Genomic DNA, 17543 nt, shown 5'->3' on the forward strand with positions numbered 1-17543 from the left:
TAAATAATTATAAATTTTAAAAGAGTATTCATGCAAATTTAAATTTTTTAAAAAATATTTATGTAAAAAAACTATATATATATATAACAAATATGTGATGGAATTTGTGGTTCGCCAATTCTTTTTTGTTAATTTGGACCTTGTTCCAAGTGGCAATATCAGTGGCTTAGCAGCCAGTTCCTTGTATGTGTACATCCACTCACGATAACCAAATTTATGGAGTCCATCAGTACCATCCACTCACTGGCCTTCTTCTCAATCAGACCGCACATCATATTTGATCAGGATTATTCCTTTCTTGTGATGGACCATCAATCACACGGTTAGGAAAGATAGATAATGATGTCAATGGCTTGATAATTAAAATATCAGTCTGAGGTCGGTTGGCTCGGGAATTCCAAAGACGGGAAGCTGCGAAAGCAAACACGTCCCTGCGATCAGCCTGCCTTTACGACAAGAATCCCACCCCTTCTCGCCCACCTCAAACGATAAAACCAGAGAAAGAGACCTCTTTTTTTGGATAGATCCCACTATCCAATTCGGCTTATCCCGTCTAACCGGTGTTTCTTCAATCGGTTTTCTCTTCAAAATCCGGTTTTTCTTGGGGAAGTTCGCTATTTAGACGCTGTGTTTTCTTGGATATTTGAGTTATCCCGCGAAAGAATGTTTTTTTGTCCATCTGGTGTTCATTCCATAATCGAGTTTCTACGCTGAAGATTGAGATTTGGTGATTGGGGTTTCTTTATTGGAGTTTTAGACGTATCGATCTGGATTTTTCTCCGTAACTGGGCTTTTAGGACTCAATTTAACTTATTTTTTCTGTGGGAGGTTACATTAGGGTTTTGGAATTTAGGGAAGAATGAGAGGAAAGTTATGGATTTCGGTCTGGGTTCTGTTTCTCTGGGGCTCGTCTTTGGGGAGATTTGTGGTGGAGAAAAATAGCTTGAAGGTGACTTCACCTGAATCGCTGAAAGGTATCTATGAGTGTGCTATCGGGAATTTTGGTGTTCCTCAGTATGGTGGGACGATGGTCGGGATCGTGGTCTATCCGAAGGCGAATAGGAAAGCTTGCCAGAGTTTTGATGATTTTGACATCTCCTTCAAACCTAAGCCTGGAGGGTTCCCCACTTTTCTTCTTGTGGACAGAGGAGGTGAGATTTGATGCTATTTATAATAAATTTGATTGTGTGTGGTTTATTTTGGCTCATCTGACTCCCCACTCAATACGGATTTTCTTGAACTTTTTGTTGTGATGTTTGGCTGCTTAATCTTGAATTGATGAGGAGTTTTTTTTTTTTTTAATGGACTATAACTGTTCAATTTTTTTTTAAGCCTGGGTTTAAATTGTTCCAAAGATTTTTTTTTCTCTTTGCTTTTTTTTTTTTTTTTGTAAAGCTATCTTTGGTTTTGATTTTTCTTTTCACGTACTGCACGCCTTCTTATGAAATTGCTATGCTAATTAAATATTAAAAAACGGGGCTGCTTTATGTTATGCTAGCATCTTTTTAGCTGGATTTCCCATTTGTTAGCTCTGGCTCCTTGGCTTGATTTGTGCTGTTTAAGTACGATACATATTTTTGTCACTTGATGGTTATAGCTGAGTCTGAGAACTAATTCATGAAGTTGCACGTCATGAGATGTGTCCATTCCCAGCATCTTTAACATGATTTGGGGATGTGCATATATGCTTGTGATAGTGTGGATTCTGTCCTCACTCTCATATAGAAGGCAGTCTATAGAACTGATTAAATTTTGGGAGTGAACCATATAGAAAGCTAAGAGGGTGAGCCTCAGCACGATGATAAGGTTGCTCCACTGTGTCCTGTAGGTGACGGATTCAACGCATGAAAACAAGTTCTTGGCATGCGGGGATAAATATGTGTTTAACCCTCTCCAAACCCCACAATGGCAGGAGCCTCATGTACTTGGTTTCCCTTTTTAAGTGTATAGAAAGCTAGATGTCTCTATCTATGTTGAAATGGAAAACCTTTTTACTTCTTTATAGAATAGTGCATATGATTATTTGTAATTGATTAAAGCGGTCCACTCTTATCATGAGACTTACTTCCAAGTATAATTTGATATTCAAGCACATTATGAATGTTAACACTTCCCTTAGCAATTCTATTTAGTTTCAAGTTTTTTTTGTTAAATTTTTTAAAGAAACCTTTATTTTATTTACTTGCTGGTTTGCTTCTTAATGATAATTGCATTTTCTTCCAAACACCGGAAAGCACTCAGTTGTGGTTTACAGTTTGTGTCTAATGATGACAGGCTATTGATATCAGGTCTCTCCAAATATTGATCCTTCCATATGAACTAACATATGTTAGTTCCTTTTCGTTTTGAGCAGATTGCTTCTTTACATCAAAGGCATGGAAGGCACAGAATGCAGGAGCTGCTGCAATCCTTGTTGCTGATGATAAGGTAGAACCTTTAATTACAATGGACACACCTGGAGAAGAAAGCGGTGGGGCGGATTATCTTCAGAACATCACAATTCCTTCAGCGCTTATTAGCAAAAGCTTTGGTGATAACCTAAAGAAAGCACTTGAGAATGGTGATATGGTTAGTGTCAATTTAGATTGGAGAGAGTCTTTACCCCATCCTGATGAGCGTGTGGAGTATGAGTTTTGGACCAATAGTAATGATGAATGTGGCCCCAAATGTGATAGTCAAATTGAATTTGTAAAGAGCTTCAAAGGAGCGGCACAAGTACTGGAGAAAAAGGGCTATACCCAGTTCACTCCACATTACATTACTTGGTACTGTCCTGAAGCTTTTATCCTGAGCAAACAGTGCAAATCGCAGTGCATCAACCATGGCAGATATTGTGCCCCTGATCCAGAACAGGACTTCAGTAGAGGTTATGATGGGAAAGATGTTGTGATCCAAAACTTGCGCCAGGTCTGCGTATTTAAGGTTGCTAATGAAAGTGGGAAGCCTTGGCTATGGTGGGACTATGTGACTGACTTCTCGATCAGGTGCCCAATGAAGAAAAAGAAATACACAAAGGAATGTGCTGAAGAAGTAATCCAATCTCTGGGTAAGTTTGCCAGTTCCGCCTGTTATTTATGCTGTTTAGTAGGTTGCTTTACTGATTGGCAAAAGCAGATCTGTGCTATTGAAGCAGGGCCTCATGATGTTTGATGGTTTTTATAGGCATTGATCTCAAGAAGATAAATAAATGTATTGGAGATCCTGATGCAGACGAACAAAATCCAGTGCTTAAAGCTGAACAAGATGCCCAGGTAACACTGACATTCTTGTACAAGGTCATAATATCTTAATCATGTCCATGGCATTATTTATCCTCCTGTTCTGTTACTTATATCTTGCAATTTCTAAACCTAGATTGGGAAAGATTCTCGTGGGGATGTCACCATATTACCAACTCTTGTCATTAACAATAGACAATACAGAGGTGTGTTTTTCAAACAATTATGATGTGCACAGGCTGGTTCAGTAAGACTTTGTTGAGCATTTCTTTAAATCACTTTGTTTTTAGGTAAGCTGGACAAGGGTGCCGTGCTTAAAGCAATCTGTGCAGGTTTTCAGGAGACCACTGAGCCAGCTGTTTGTTTGAGTGAAGGTTGCTAGGATTTCTTTAAGTTCCTTATATTTGTATCTCATCTTACGCTGCTAATCTCATGATATAATTATAGAAGATGAATTGGTATTTTTTTAATTTGATGTTAATTTTGCAGATATAGAAACAAATGAGTGCTTGGAAAACAATGGTGGATGCTGGGAAGATAAGGCTGCAAATATCACTGCTTGCAGGGTATATGTTTTTGTTATGCATCATTTATCATCCCTTAATGTATTAAATCCGTGTTTTTGTGCCGTAATGTTGCATCAAATTTTTCCTAATACAGGATACTTTTCGTGGAAGAGTATGTCAGTGCCCTATTGTGCAAGGTGTAAAGTTTGTTGGTGATGGATACACCCACTGTAAAGGTATATCATTGATCAAACATTAAAAGGGGCTGCACTTGCATATTTATCTATTGTTTATAATGTTAAGTTCTGCTAGGTATTGGACCAATCAGGTATCTGCTCTATGATATCCTTCTGCTCTTGAGTATTTTACCATACACAAATTGACCTGTATCATGCTTTTGAAGCATGGTTGCTCCATATATCTCCAATTCAAGTAGCAGAATGATGCTGCTAATCCCATAGCACCTAAACTTCATTTTCTCAAACAATTATTGGACTATCCTGTTTTTCCATAGTTGTGTTGTATTGAGTTCCAATACTGACGCGAGCATCATGGTGACAATCAAAAACTGCCGTAGACATTGTCGTTACTCTAAATGCTAGGTCTTACTTTTTTCCACCTAAGGTGTCTGATAATAACTGCATAACATCCGTTTCAACTCCAACTCCTAACTTAAGCCCGACGTGTGACTGGTAGCCTTATATTATTATTCCTATCCCTTAAAATAAGGAAGCTAGCTCTTACACTCTTTTATTCTCACTCATGGCATATGCATATTCAGAGTTTATACAAACTCAGGTCATAGACTAGACATAAATGTATCACGCAGAATCTTTCACGTCTCTAAGTTCTTGCCATTGAGATATCAAGGCTGACACAGGTCGTACTTGTTCAATGAGTGCCAGTTCCAGAAAACAAAAGAAGGCGATTAAATATTCCGAGAGAGAAAAAAAATTTGTACTGAACCAAATGTAATTTATGAGTATGTTCATTTGTCCGAGACCTAAACATTCATGCACCACCATGGTCATGTTTTGAACTTGCCATCACATCCTAAGAGCTTAAATGCAGAAACCTATTTAAAGTACATGACATGCATCATTCTAAAACAGTATCATTACTTATAAACACTGGAAACCTCATATTTCTATTTGTTTGTTCCGTATGTAATTGAATTATTGTAAGTTGTTGTTGTTGTACATGAATGATCGATACTCCCCGGTAGCAGAAGAGTAATATTTTTCTGTTTTCATCAGACTAACAATTTATGATCTAAATCAATTATAATGGAGACCATGCAAGAAGCTCATCTTAAAAAGGAAAACCATGCTACTGGCTTCCATATGTCAGATGCGATGACCTGCACATGATAAACTGTGTCTGTGAGAAGCCAGAGGTAAAATATTAGTCCTTTTTATCTGGATCTCCCATTAGTGATCTGAGGAATATATTACGTACAGCTGGTAAAATATTTTTGTGAGATTGATCATCAACTGCCTCTTGGCAGGGATCAGTTGCAGTGTTCTTATTGCTGTTGATGAACATTTAGATGTAGCTAGAATTCTGATTTTACCAAACCAAACCTGCAAGCCTTAACACATCAATAGCGGCTGGCATTGTAGATGAACACATCATACATCAAAGTTTGAGAACATTCTGCAACTAGCTCTCAATCTGAGAGCATTCCTCAGCCGAAACATTGTCTCTCCTTCATACAAAGTAGCTGATTTGTTTGCAATGAGGGTGCTTTCACGGGCACATCTTAATATTCAAATTGCTCATTTTTTTGTGGTAGATATATTTGAATTACTCTTGAATGAGGCAATTTCAATGCATGTCCAAATTTGCGGCCTTTTATTTTTGTTAGGGTGGTTGCTTTCCATAAATATCCCAAAGGTGCCCGGGAATAGCAAAATATCGCTTGAATTTTGCTTCCTTTTCATATCTTATCTCTTATAATCTCTCTCTCTTACTCTTGCTGTCAATATAGTTGTGTACTTTAGAAGCAAAATCACCATATACAACCATCAGTTTTGTAGAGATGAATTTTTTGTACTTCAGCTTCAGGATCTGGACGGTGTGAAATCGACAATGGAGGCTGTTGGAAGAAAACCAAAGATGGCAAGACATACTCTGCCTGTGTAGTAAGTATTTCCATGGAAGGTTCTTTTTTTAAAGTTTTTCTGGGCTGTTCCTTCAGTTGGAGTATAAGAATTGTATTATGGACAGGATGATGGATGCAAATGCCCACCGGGCTTCAAGGGTGACGGGGTCAACACTTGTGAAGGTATTTTCTTCCATCAATTCCCTTATATTTTTGGACAACTTCACTAAGATTCATTTGTTTAGCTAGCTTTTGAACTTCACGTAGTTCTGGGTCACAGCTATTTGGATGCAAGGTTATGCTTCCATGTATATAAATCCAATCATGTTCAATCTGGCCTTCTGGTTCAGTTTGCAATGCCGAAAAGATCTCAGGGACGCCCCAGAAATAGCATTTGTGCGTTTGAGTTGTCGATTTTATTATGCATTTCTGATCGTATTTTGTTTCAGATATTGATGAATGCAAAGAAAAGATTGCTTGTCAATGTTCGGCATGCAAATGCAAGAACACATGGGGAAGTTATGACTGCAGCTGTAGTGGTGATCGGTTGTACATCAAAGAGCATGACACATGCATAAGTGCGTATCTTTGTATATCTCATATCTTATATGCTTCATGTCTATAGAATCTTTCTTTTTTCTTCTTTTTTATGTTAGTGAAAAAATAAAGTAATGAGAAATGTGTGCAAAAACTTCCTCAACAAGAAACTACTCTTGAACATCAAGGTGCAGCAAGGTCTCAAAATTTTACGTTAATGTGTTGCTAGAATTGCATGAAAATGAAGTTGGGGTCAAAAGGGACTAATTGACATTCATGGTCTTAAGCTTCTAATATTGTCATCTCAGTTGTGTTCCTACACCCGTTTGTAGATATGATGGATTATTGGAAGGATTTTAAACTGCAAAATCTTATGTTGGAGTTTGCCTTCCCTGATAGGTTTTCACAGTTTTACTGTTTTTATCCTAGTTTGACTTACACAGTTGTACTTGTGTTGTTGCATGTGGAAATGTTGTCCAGGTAAAGAGGGAACCACAGAGGTTGGCTGGAGCTTTTTGTGGGTCATTTTCTTTGGTCTGGCAGTAGCTGGAATGGGAGCCTATGCAGTCTACAAATACAGAATCCGGGTAATGCCTTGCTCAATAACCTTATCAAGTTTCCTCAGTTTTATTAATCATTTTATACATTTATATCATACACTGATGCTTAATGTTTTGAAGTTTTGAATATGCTTGCATTTAATAAATTCCTGATCTTTTCTGTAGTAGTTTTTAATGGAAAAGAATCAAATATGTGAAATCTATTATATTTTTGTGCTTTTATTCTTTACAATGTCTGTAGTATGTACATTAATCTATTATGCAATCCAAAGCTGCTTACTGTATGCATGCATAAATAAGACTCGGTACAGATTCAGATTTTGGCTTTCATTTATTGAGTAAATATTCTAGTTCAGCAACTGATTTTAGTTCCTCACTTCTTGTTCAGAGCTACATGGATTCAGAGATACGTGCCATCATGGCTCAGTACATGCCATTGGACAATCAAGGGGAGGCCTCCAATCATATTCTTCATGGGGACATCTGAGTTGCGACAGCTTCTTGTGAGAAGCAGGAAAAGGAGAGAAAACAAATGCTTGCCTGTCCCCCCAGGTGCTCGTTTAATTGGATTATGTTTGTACTAACGGGGCTAGGTTTCCTTCAGGTTGGTATTGTTGCTACTCCCTTGATTATGGGGATTCTAGGCAGATCCCGTGTAAATTTGAAGTCCATTTACGCCACCATTTTAATCTTTAAACTGATAGTTTGGGCCTGTAATGCTCTCTTGCTGTTGTAACTTTTGCTTTTACACCACAGATCTACGTGATGAATAATGTGAATCTCCCCCACATTAGATTGTTAGACCAAACAAATTTGAATCTTATGACGTTACCAGTGGGTGTTATGGTTTTTTCAGGTGAATTTGTTGCCCGTTGCTGGAGTGGAAACAATTTTCTGAACTGATCCCGAGGAACTTAAATCTCCTAAAATGTGACCACAGGCTCGACAGTGTTAACCCTCTGTGTCGAGGTTGTGCTTCACTGGCGCCTTTTAGCGTGGGGTACCCAGTGTTAACCCTTTATGTCTAAAAGTTTTCCTTTCGTTAATTGGCTTGATTGCATTAGAGATTGAGCGTTTTTTGGTTAGCCAGGTCGACCATGTTTTCTGTTAATTTTTTTTGAGCTAGGTTGACGCCAGGTTGCTGTAGTGATGTCTCTGTAACGGGCTTGAATGAGTCGAGCCTGACGAACTTTTGAAGTCAGAAAAAGTGGTAGGGGCTAGAATAGTTCAGCCGGACTTGAGAGTAAAGCGCGTTCATCAGTAATCTCAACTCCAGCTGCTTTAATGAATTCAAAATGATTAAGCTGGATTAGGTTGAACCTGAGCAGCCCAAGGTCAGCTTGTTGCCCAGATGCTGTGCTGGAAAAGGCTTTGATCAAGTTGGGAAAAAAATCAAACGCATATTTCTCGGGACTCTGCTTAGGGATTAGCCCTAGCAATATTAGGGTGGCAATTGTGTCAGGTTGGATCACATATAGATGAGGTTAAAAATAAGTTAGATCAGAAAATTTCAAATCTGAATCTGATTAGGATTTGAAATCTGAATTAAGCAATGTGATTTGATTTGCTTAACCTGTTCAATAAATAATAGGTCATACTGAGGCAGGTTCTCGTGTCCCTGTAACATTTAGCTCTGCATGCCTCTCCAGAAAAATAGACACTCCATTTTGGGAGCCTTAAGAACTCGGTGGCGAGCCAGGAAACAAAATGGACTAACTTGAAGTATATTCTTGCTTCCAGGTCCTCTAGTCCCAACCTGCAGCATGCTTGTCAAATTGCTCACAAGCTTGCACCATGCTGAAACTATTCACGTCACTCGGAACTAATTTCCACTTGACTTGCTTTTCTATACTCAAGCACCCAATCCCAGATCGAAAAATGCTAAACAAAGACTTACAACCTTGTTGTATCAAAAAAAAGACTCATAACCCTATTTTTTTTTCCTTAAAAAATGATGCTCAATTAAGGATGCTCGTCCTCGGATGTTGGTTGGGAAGGAAGTTTGTCATCAGTTACTCATTAGAAATGGACGCTCATGGTGAGGTGGTAAAGCGAGAAAAAAACCATAGCCACTCAATTTCGAAGAAAAGAAAACTCTTAAAGACGTAAGATTTTGAAGAGATCGAGAAACCAAAGAAGTAAAAAAGAAATCTTATTTTCTTATGAGAGTAATTTTGACTTTTTATAATAGATAAATAGTTTCACTAATGTTTTCAATTTAATAACATTTTATTAAGCTATACGCTTAAATATTAGATAAAAATAAACTTTAAGGAATAAGCGTAAATTTTGCATACTATTATGTGTCAATATAATTTATCCCTAATATCAAAAAAAAATTTACAATTTATTTTTAAATTTAATTTTACTAATATTCGGAGCGCAATCATCTTGCCGCACAAATTCATGACTGCCAACTCGAACCACTATAAAACCAGTCTCACAAAATCTGTCCCAGATATGAGTTCACCCATCATTTTCCATGCATCAATATTGACCCCTTATTATGGTAATAAATTTCCTTTCTTTTAGATGTATATTTTAATAAATATCTGATATTGAGTAAATATCCTCACAAATTCACTATTTATATATATACACCCTTATTAATTATTCTTTTTACATATATACTCTTATAAATATATAAAATTACATATATATCCTTACAAATTTATTACATGCATACATAGCTTTATAAATTATTTATTTTCGCGTATATATCCTTAAAAATTACTTTTTACATATATACTTTTAACTTAATGAAGGTAGACATGCTTAAAAAAAAAATTATAAGGACATATGCACAAATAATAAATTTATGGAAGCATATATACTAAAAAAGAAATAATGGATAAGGATATAATGCAAACAGCTAATTCACAAAAATATAGATACAATTTCATATATTTATAATAGTATAAATATAAAAAATAATTTATAAAATATATATGTAAATAATAAATTTATGTAAGTATCCAACTAATTTTAAATATTTACAAGAATATACATAAAAAAATTCTAAACTTTCCATCTAGAAGATAGACCTAGGAGTGACACTCTTATGATGTTTGCGATATTATTAATGGGTCATCCGAACATTACCGGCTGCCAGCGGCGATGGAGATTGCTAGCAATTGGCAAGATTTGAATACATGTGAAGAGAGTTATAGGAATAGCTTCCAAAGTTCAGTTTTATCTTCCCCATAGAAGCAACCTGCTTCGCATTTGTCAAAATAATAAGGCAACCCAATCATATTTCCCAAGAAAAACATTCCAGAAATGGGGCTCTCGAGTCCTGATAACAAAAAGATTGAGAATACGGACACATGATAGACCATACAATAATAAATGAGAATTTAGACACACAATAAGTACTATATCAGCCATTTCTAGTGGAATCTCTAGAACTACTAGAATTACATTACGCACCAAGAAGAAAAGGAGAAAAATCCTTTTCAATTCAAGTAAATCCTCTCACAGCACATTCTACAGACCACCAAAATCCAGCTTCTTCTGCTGACCGGTGAAAGCATCAACAAATTAGAACCATTGTGAAGAGTGAGGACAAAGGATGGTGAGAACAGTACTCACTCTGCTGCTGAACTCTGAAAAGTTCATTTATTCCTGATGCAACACGAGCATAGAACAGTGAGGGACAGAAATCAGCTACGAGCTGTTAAATAGAACAAGTTGAAACGACTCCAATATTGCAGAAAATCCCAAGGTTTTGATGTGATAACTAACCTCGACCAGACCATTAATTCTCTGAGGTCTGTTCCACGGCTGGACCTTTATTGCGAGTGTCCCTTAAGATCAAGTAAACATAGAAAGCTACCACTCCTCCACTGCACTCCATAAGCTTAATAGTCAGAGCACAAATTAAGATAGTGAAGCAGAATCAATAAAAAGTGGACAAAAGAAAGATTATCAGGAACTGTGCACAGAAAGCATAGGTTATTGGGGAATAAATGACTTGAGGCTTGGTCTTGCAAGAAAAATGCAAATTTAGCATAATGAAAATACTGCTAAAATTTTCATGGAAGTATGTGAAAACTTCACAGGAACTTCTTATGATATTTTTTGATGAGCTATACAATGCATTATTTGAATCAGTAAGAAGAAAACATGGGTCTTTGCAGGGTTCGTCCTCATTCACAGGACCAAAAAGAAAGGAAAGGGAAAAATTGCTCTTTTTCAAGCTTGAAAGATCTTAAACCTGCTGCTGCAGTCGACCATAATATCCAATGGTATTGTTAGAGTTAAATTACAATTAAAATTTATCTATTAACTAGACAAAGACGAGTGGCATACACATGTTTGGCACAATGCCTGTCACATAGCATGCTAGGATGCTTTGTTATAATCACTATGCTTGCTAGAATGCATCTGACTCATCCAGCTCTCATTATGGTTGACACACACCACAAGACTATGAAAGCAGGAAAAAATTGAAAGGGAAAAGGCACAAAAGACATATGAGGTGATGTTCCTGCTCCCTGTAATACAGACTCATATTGGGAGCCACCACGGAGGTAAAAAGTGAGATCATGTCATATCTTATTAGATATAATAAACTTATAAATAAAAACATAAGAATGCATGATCATATTCACTGTGATTCGCAATAGCTTGATACATGATGCCTAAACCTTGAACGGGAATGTAGGTGGTGTTCCAAGTGCAAAGACTATTGGCTTAATTCATTCAATAGTTGGCCCAAAAGAACTTACTTTTCTAAATATTGAAAAACCTGCAAGGTTCGAATGTACCAAATTAAAATCTAGAAGAGGTACACTTAACCTCAAATTCATACAAAAGGTTAGCTGACCCTACTTCCGTAATTGATAAGCAATGAACAAAGTAATTTATTTGACAGAAGCAGGATCATATATTCACAGCATCTTGTTTATCAACTATAACAGGGGATGTAGTGAAAACATAGGTGGATTCCAGGCACCTAAGAGTGTTAGTCTGTACCATCAATTCAAACATCAAAATTTCCTAATCCGTCATAAAAGTTCCGTGCCATCAATTCAAACATCAAAATTTCCTAAATCCATCATAAAAGTTGGAAGATGCCCCTTCTTTTGTCAGATTAAACAAGTGCATAGCAGCAACTAGCATAACTAACTATAAAGTTCTTCAATACTAACCTGATGATGACCACTAAAAGAGTTAAAAAAGATCGCATCTGCAAGATAAGAAATAAATCATCATAATCAAGCTTATTTTCTGTTTTGTTTCAAACAAAACTACATAATCTACATATACTTAAATCCATTGCAAGGTTTAAAACTAGAAAAAACTTTCACCTGACAGAAACACCACAACTCCCTTATGCTGATAATCGATGCAATTGCTGCACCACCAACGTTTAAGTCAATAAACATGATTCTAAAAGCTGCTATTGTACACAATACAGAAGGAATTGATAACGAGTAAAATATTTCTTTTACATAGAAATTTCAACTTGAGATGTGATTGAAGATATCATCTGAAATGTCAGAAATAATAAAGAACAATACAACACATTAATAGTTAAAGTTCCAAATTTTGGAACAGTATGATAAAATAGATGGACCATTTCTTTCTGCAACCATGTCCTATCTTTTTACATATAGCTTGAAATTATTTTCTGTTGATCAATGCTATTTCATGATACAGGTCTACAGCAAATCTATCAACCAAATCCTTCTTGTATAATGTATGAAGCAACTGTTATAAGACTTGTATTTTGGACAAGAAGAAATGATCTTAAACTGAAATATACTTATAAAGGGTGATGACGTCTTAAGGTTGAAAAGCGATCACCTATTTTGAGCCACACTCTTTTGGGCAGTAAGTTTTTATACTACTTCCTGTCTATGAAGCTATGAGGTCAGGTTTAATTTCTTGCTCGTATGTTGGTAAGTATAGAAACAGCTAGCAATACTGGTGCTATGCACATATGAGGCACATGCATATGCATTATTTCTGTATGTATGAGGGTGCATCTTGTATGTGTGGTTTCTCAAACTTAAGCATACACCGGACCACTTTCCCCTACTATATGCACTTTGTTCCCCCAATCTCTACACCTAAAGCAACAAGATTGTCAGCCTGCCCACACAAAAGGCTTAAATTTGGGAACTTTTAAGCTGATTAGCCGCAACTTAGAAGCTATGAGAAATATTAGGAGCATGCTCATGATCTCTATGGTACACATGAATCTACTGTCAAAATCAGCAACTTTTAAGATCAACTGACTGCTCTGAAACATGAAGGCATTCAGGTCATTTCAGTACTGAATCATGTAAAAGGTTTTACATGTTGTTTTATGATGTGGAACTTAAGGACATTTCACCATCGCAATATGACATTTTAACATATCAATGTCATAAATAATCTTACAGTCTTAAACACCTGTTCTAAAACAGCACAAGAATATCGCCCAATACATCTATCGGATCTTCAATCAGGGAGAGCGATCCTCAAATTAAAAGAAAGGCTAAACATCCGCAAACAAAAATCCCCACTAAACCACCTCCTCAGTGAGGGGATGGTCATTTTCCTAATTATTGAAGGATTCACCAGGCTATTCGAATCCCTCCCACTTCCTCATGTGATTTTTTCCTCAGACTTCATGTATATCAGGTGCTACAAGATGAAAAGAATTCACTAGAGCATTTCTCATTTTCTTTACCAACAACAATTTTGAAGCCTCAGACACAAACTAGTCTTCATCGCAATCATAATGGGGGAACCATCTGCCAGAGCCATTCTCAAAAATTCAAAACATCATGTTGTACATGTTCTTTCTCTTTTAAAGTTCTCAAAGTTAAACCTCAAGCTACTGGGACCCACTTAACTGGGCATACCACATGAAACTTTGCATTTGCACCTACCCGAGCAGTTTCACCTGATCCACAAACCAAAATCCATGCTAGACCCATGATTGCCTGCACTTTATGGTTAGTTGTAATGCAAGACAACATCTCCCACATTCACAGTGAGAGTCATTTTGACTGATAGGCTTAGCTGATATGAGACATCCTGATCAAGTGTCTCAGGCTGGTATGCGTATGTCTGCTTCCTCTAATTAGGAATTCAGAAATATATTCTCTTCTTTAACAAGCCCTTCCCAACCCCCGCAAAGTTCCTTTTTTTATTATTTTTGAGAAGATTTGTGTTACCAATACGGATATGTTGCCTTAACACGTGGTCACACCCTAAAAATCTTATAAAGATATTTTTATTTACAAATGTATGTCTGGCGGAAAGTGAGAAACTTCTTGTGCTTGCCATCCATTAGTCACTCTTGCTAAAAGTTTCAGGTTATACCTAAATCATCTATAAAATACATACAAAATCCTAAGTCACATAATCTCATTCTTTAAACAAGTTCTATAACTTTTTCTTTATAATTTCCTATAAGGCATATTTGCGTCATTCATGACTAAATCAACAAACCAATATATTCCTACCTCAATAAGTGACTTCCTTGTTTAGTCATTTATTAATTGGATGCTTCCAATCACTACAGTTAAAGGATAAAAGACACAATTTTGGCCGTGATGATGCACTGCCAGCAAACATGCATTGATATAGTATTTTAAAAAAATAACTTTTCTCTATTTAAGCATATAAAATATCAAATCAATAATAATTTTAGAAAAATGATATAGAGTGGTATATATGGCGCGTGGCACATCTCGTTTAAAATTGTATGAAAATGAAATATCATATAAGCAGGGAATGAATAGATAGCACGACCCTGCTCCCAAACAGCAGTAGCACCAAATGGATCGTTTTCTACGAAGCCCAGTCACTTTTGTAAAAGTTATTGCACATTCATATTATTACATGTAAATTATTGTGGGAGGTGTTCATGATGCATTACATGCAGCAAGGGGTCTTGTGGAGCTATTCTGGATGGGCCTAGTGCTTGTAAATTGTAGGACCATGTGCCTAGAGAAGTTCATCAGGCTTTTGTATCTCAGCATCTTGCCTTTTAAGTCTCAATTACCATTTAATAGTATCAGCAGCAGCAGTGATAATAGTAATGAATGGACTTACCAGCTTGTCCTGTCAAATTTAATGCAGATGGTTGTCCACGCTTCCATGATCTCAAACTTGAGACACTTAGAGCCAAAAGTGCAGCACCAAGAATGATACCAAACCGAATAGCAGGAATGCTTCCAGTCAACATGAAAAGAAGAAAGCCTCCAATGGAAAGAGAAGTTCCTGCATAATTGTGTGTAAGATTAACCATTACTTATGTGGACGGTGACAAAACCATATAAGCAGTCATGGGTTAATGTAAAAAAGAAAGATGTGATCCTGAATAATGCTTTCAATAAAAAGGAATGCATGTTATACTACCATAAGGAATGCCAATATGGTAATCTCGGACTTCAGATATTTTCTTCAATTCACTATATGATGTGAAAGTTTCCAGAATATCCTTGACTGAATCAGGATAATTCTTTGCTGTTGTATTAAGATATTCTTTTCCTTCTTCACCGAGTTCTTTTGCTATTACACTCAAATCATTCTGTGCTTTCCCTGCCTGAATCTTTAGCTTCTCAGATGCCTCCAGCAATATCTCCGCCGCTTTCTTCGAGTACACTTCATATGCTTCTTGGGACATGTCTTTCACTTTCATGGCTTCTGCTTTAACATATTCTAGTGACTGTTTCAATGCTTCCTGTGAATCGTCTGCTTTTATTTCAACATTATCTGTCTCCTTCTCCACTTCAATTTCTGACTGTTTCTGAATGAATAAATATGGTACAATAGTTAAAGAGTATAAGATCCACTTAACACATCAAGAGACAAAGGTCAATTCAATCGATAGTAAACATAGCATTGTTTCAATGATGACACAGCACTCCCTTTACATGAAATTGTCACAGGGAGGACAATGGCAAAATTCATTCAAAATAAACTTCTCGTACATGGCACTTGTTAATTTCAAGTGGCATATATTAACAAAGAATATCATTTATCACATGATTTATATGCAAAAAGAAAAAAGTTCCGATTAGCATTCCTTCTTTTCCTACAATGAAAAAGCCACTGCATTCCAGGCAAATGTTGCAACTCATTTTCAAAGTTCCCACTCTCATAGAATGATTGCGCCTGCCCGCTCAGTCCACCTAGCTCATGTGATCTACTGCCCGTGCCAATCACTAATGATTGGCACCAATTGTACAGCTTCTCGAGCTTTCTCCAAGACCACTGCCAATGATTCTACACAATCAACTCCATCTTATGTCATAAATCAAATTCTGCTACATTTCCTGGTTCAAAATCCCATAAAGTCGAAGTAACTTCTTGAAAATTTAATCTTTTTAATACTCATTCTACCTCATGAGAAAGCAGTTTCTTATTATAAGTTTCGATCAAAACCCTAATAAAACGGGAATAGAAAAGAGGACTATTTTCGTAACCCCAAAAGTCGAAGAACAGTAGAACGGAGAACAGTATCGAATATAACAACGGAGAGCGCCCATAAAAACAGTGGAAATCTTTCAAAAGAATCGATACCAAACCCACCGATTGGACAAAAATAAAGCAAGAAAAGCAGGATCAAAGAGGAGAAAGCGAGCTCCAGAAACAGCGAGGGAGATCTCTCAAGAACGGCTCACCGATTCCTCATTCGAAGCCGCGAAGGGGACGGGCCTCAAGACCCGTCGTTCCACCTCGATGAGACGAAACCCGGGGCTTCTCTTCGAGAGGGAGGATTGAGCCAGATCCAAGCCGCAGGAAGGAACGGCTTCGAGCTGCAAGAAGGAAGGGAAAGAAAGGCGGCAGAAAGCCTGCGGCACCCTGCTGCGACAGCGATAGGGGCTAGGGTTAGGGTTTCGGAGGGTGGAAAAGCTCTGAAGGGAGGCAGCCATGGCGGAATGCGACGAGGACGAGAGAGCGAGAGCCGAGCTTCGGAAAGGAAATGGCGGAGAGCCTGAAGAATTGGGGATTTAAGAAGGTTTACTGGGTTTTTTATACACGTAAGCAGGCCTTGTATGCGCACGGCGAGCGGCCACCAAGTTAAAGTGTAAATTTGCTAAACCAAACATATTGGGAGATAGCCACGTGTCCAAAGTTCTCGGAGACCCGAGGGAGAGCTGCCTAATTTGCTGTTACGGGACACGTAGGAGCACGGATGATGGGTCGTGGAGGAGCGAGGGAGCGGCGAGACGACTCGCAGGGACACGACTCGCGTATCAAGGGAAAGGGTGTGCGAGGACTTATTTTGAACACTTGCACAGAAATCCAAATGATGTCCCAACTAATTATTTTGGATAGGATTTTTTTTTTGATAGTCTATTTTAGAAATTTTTTTAATTATTAGAATAATATTTTAAATTATACATCTAGTCGTAATCTACTGGCCACAAGCCAATCACAATGTTTATAATTAATTTGATTAGAGTTGAACCATCAACTGAGGTTGATCTCAGGATTTGATTGCAAGATAGGGGAAATTCCATCATGCACTTAGCTTCGCATTTATTATTTTGCACTAAAAAAATATGAGATACTGCAATGTGGGGTCGGTGTCATGCTCCCACTCTGTTTAACATGGGATCCTCATCCATCTCAAAAGCCTCTCATTTCGAGGGGGCGAGCTTAGACT

At 37.3% G+C, this 17543-nt stretch overlaps 2 protein-coding genes across 4 annotated transcripts; one reads left to right on the forward strand and one right to left on the reverse strand.

Moving 5' to 3' along the window:
- Window positions 1-362: 362 nt before the first annotated feature.
- LOC103708909 (vacuolar-sorting receptor 1-like) lies at window positions 363-7737 on the forward strand. Its single transcript, XM_008794019.5, has 12 exons — window positions 363-1151; window positions 2354-3046; window positions 3163-3251; window positions 3355-3424; window positions 3509-3592; window positions 3708-3784; window positions 3879-3960; window positions 5786-5868; window positions 5954-6011; window positions 6278-6406; window positions 6846-6952; window positions 7314-7737. Exons 1-12 carry the CDS (start codon window positions 860-862, stop codon window positions 7410-7412), a joined length of 1863 nt encoding a protein of 620 aa, XP_008792241.1. The 5' UTR covers window positions 363-859; the 3' UTR covers window positions 7413-7737.
- A 2484-nt stretch (window positions 7738-10221) lies between these two features.
- Window positions 10222-16924, reverse strand: LOC103708908 (Transmembrane proteins 14C). 3 transcript variants are annotated; one of them, XM_008794018.6, is made up of 8 exons: window positions 16555-16895; window positions 15287-15677; window positions 14981-15148; window positions 12238-12284; window positions 12079-12116; window positions 10670-10770; window positions 10517-10549; window positions 10222-10441 (listed from the first exon to the last, which is right to left on the reverse strand). In XM_008794018.6, exons 1-6 carry the CDS (start codon window positions 16804-16806, stop codon window positions 10683-10685), a joined length of 984 nt encoding a protein of 327 aa, XP_008792240.2. In that variant the 5' UTR covers window positions 16807-16895; the 3' UTR covers window positions 10222-10441; window positions 10517-10549; window positions 10670-10682. The 3 variants fall into 3 exon arrangements, with proteins under 3 accessions (XP_008792240.2, XP_008792239.2, XP_008792238.2); XM_008794017.6 differs by having other exon boundaries at window positions 10222-10438; window positions 16555-16894; XM_008794016.5 differs by having other exon boundaries at window positions 10222-10549; window positions 16555-16924.
- Between the last annotated feature and the right edge of the window lie 619 nt (window positions 16925-17543).

This window comes from Phoenix dactylifera, chromosome 14 (assembly GCF_051530095.1).
Source record: "Phoenix dactylifera cultivar Ajwa chromosome 14, Ajwa_hap1_PhDact_Kaust_v1.1, whole genome shotgun sequence".
Taxonomy (NCBI): domain Eukaryota; kingdom Viridiplantae; phylum Streptophyta; class Magnoliopsida; order Arecales; family Arecaceae; genus Phoenix; species Phoenix dactylifera.

Coding starts and splice junctions, on each gene's coding strand:
- LOC103708908 (XM_008794016.5), bottom strand. CDS start 16,806: ATGGCTGCCTCCCTTCAGAGCTTTTCCACCCTCCGAAACCCTAACCCT. Junction 15,678..16,554: donor CGGCTTCGAATGAGGAATCG/GTGAGCCGTTCT, acceptor TTATTCATTCAG/AAACAGTCAGAAATTGAAGT. Junction 12,285..14,980: donor AAATTTGACAGGACAAGCTG/GTAAGTCCATTC, acceptor TTGGTGGTGCAG/CAATTGCATCGATTATCAGC.
- LOC103708909 (XM_008794019.5), top strand. CDS start 860: ATGAGAGGAAAGTTATGGATTTCGGTCTGGGTTCTGTTTCTCTGGGGC. Junction 1,152..2,353: donor TCTTCTTGTGGACAGAGGAG/GTGAGATTTGAT, acceptor CGTTTTGAGCAG/ATTGCTTCTTTACATCAAAG. Junction 3,961..5,785: donor TGGATACACCCACTGTAAAG/GTATATCATTGA, acceptor TTTGTACTTCAG/CTTCAGGATCTGGACGGTGT.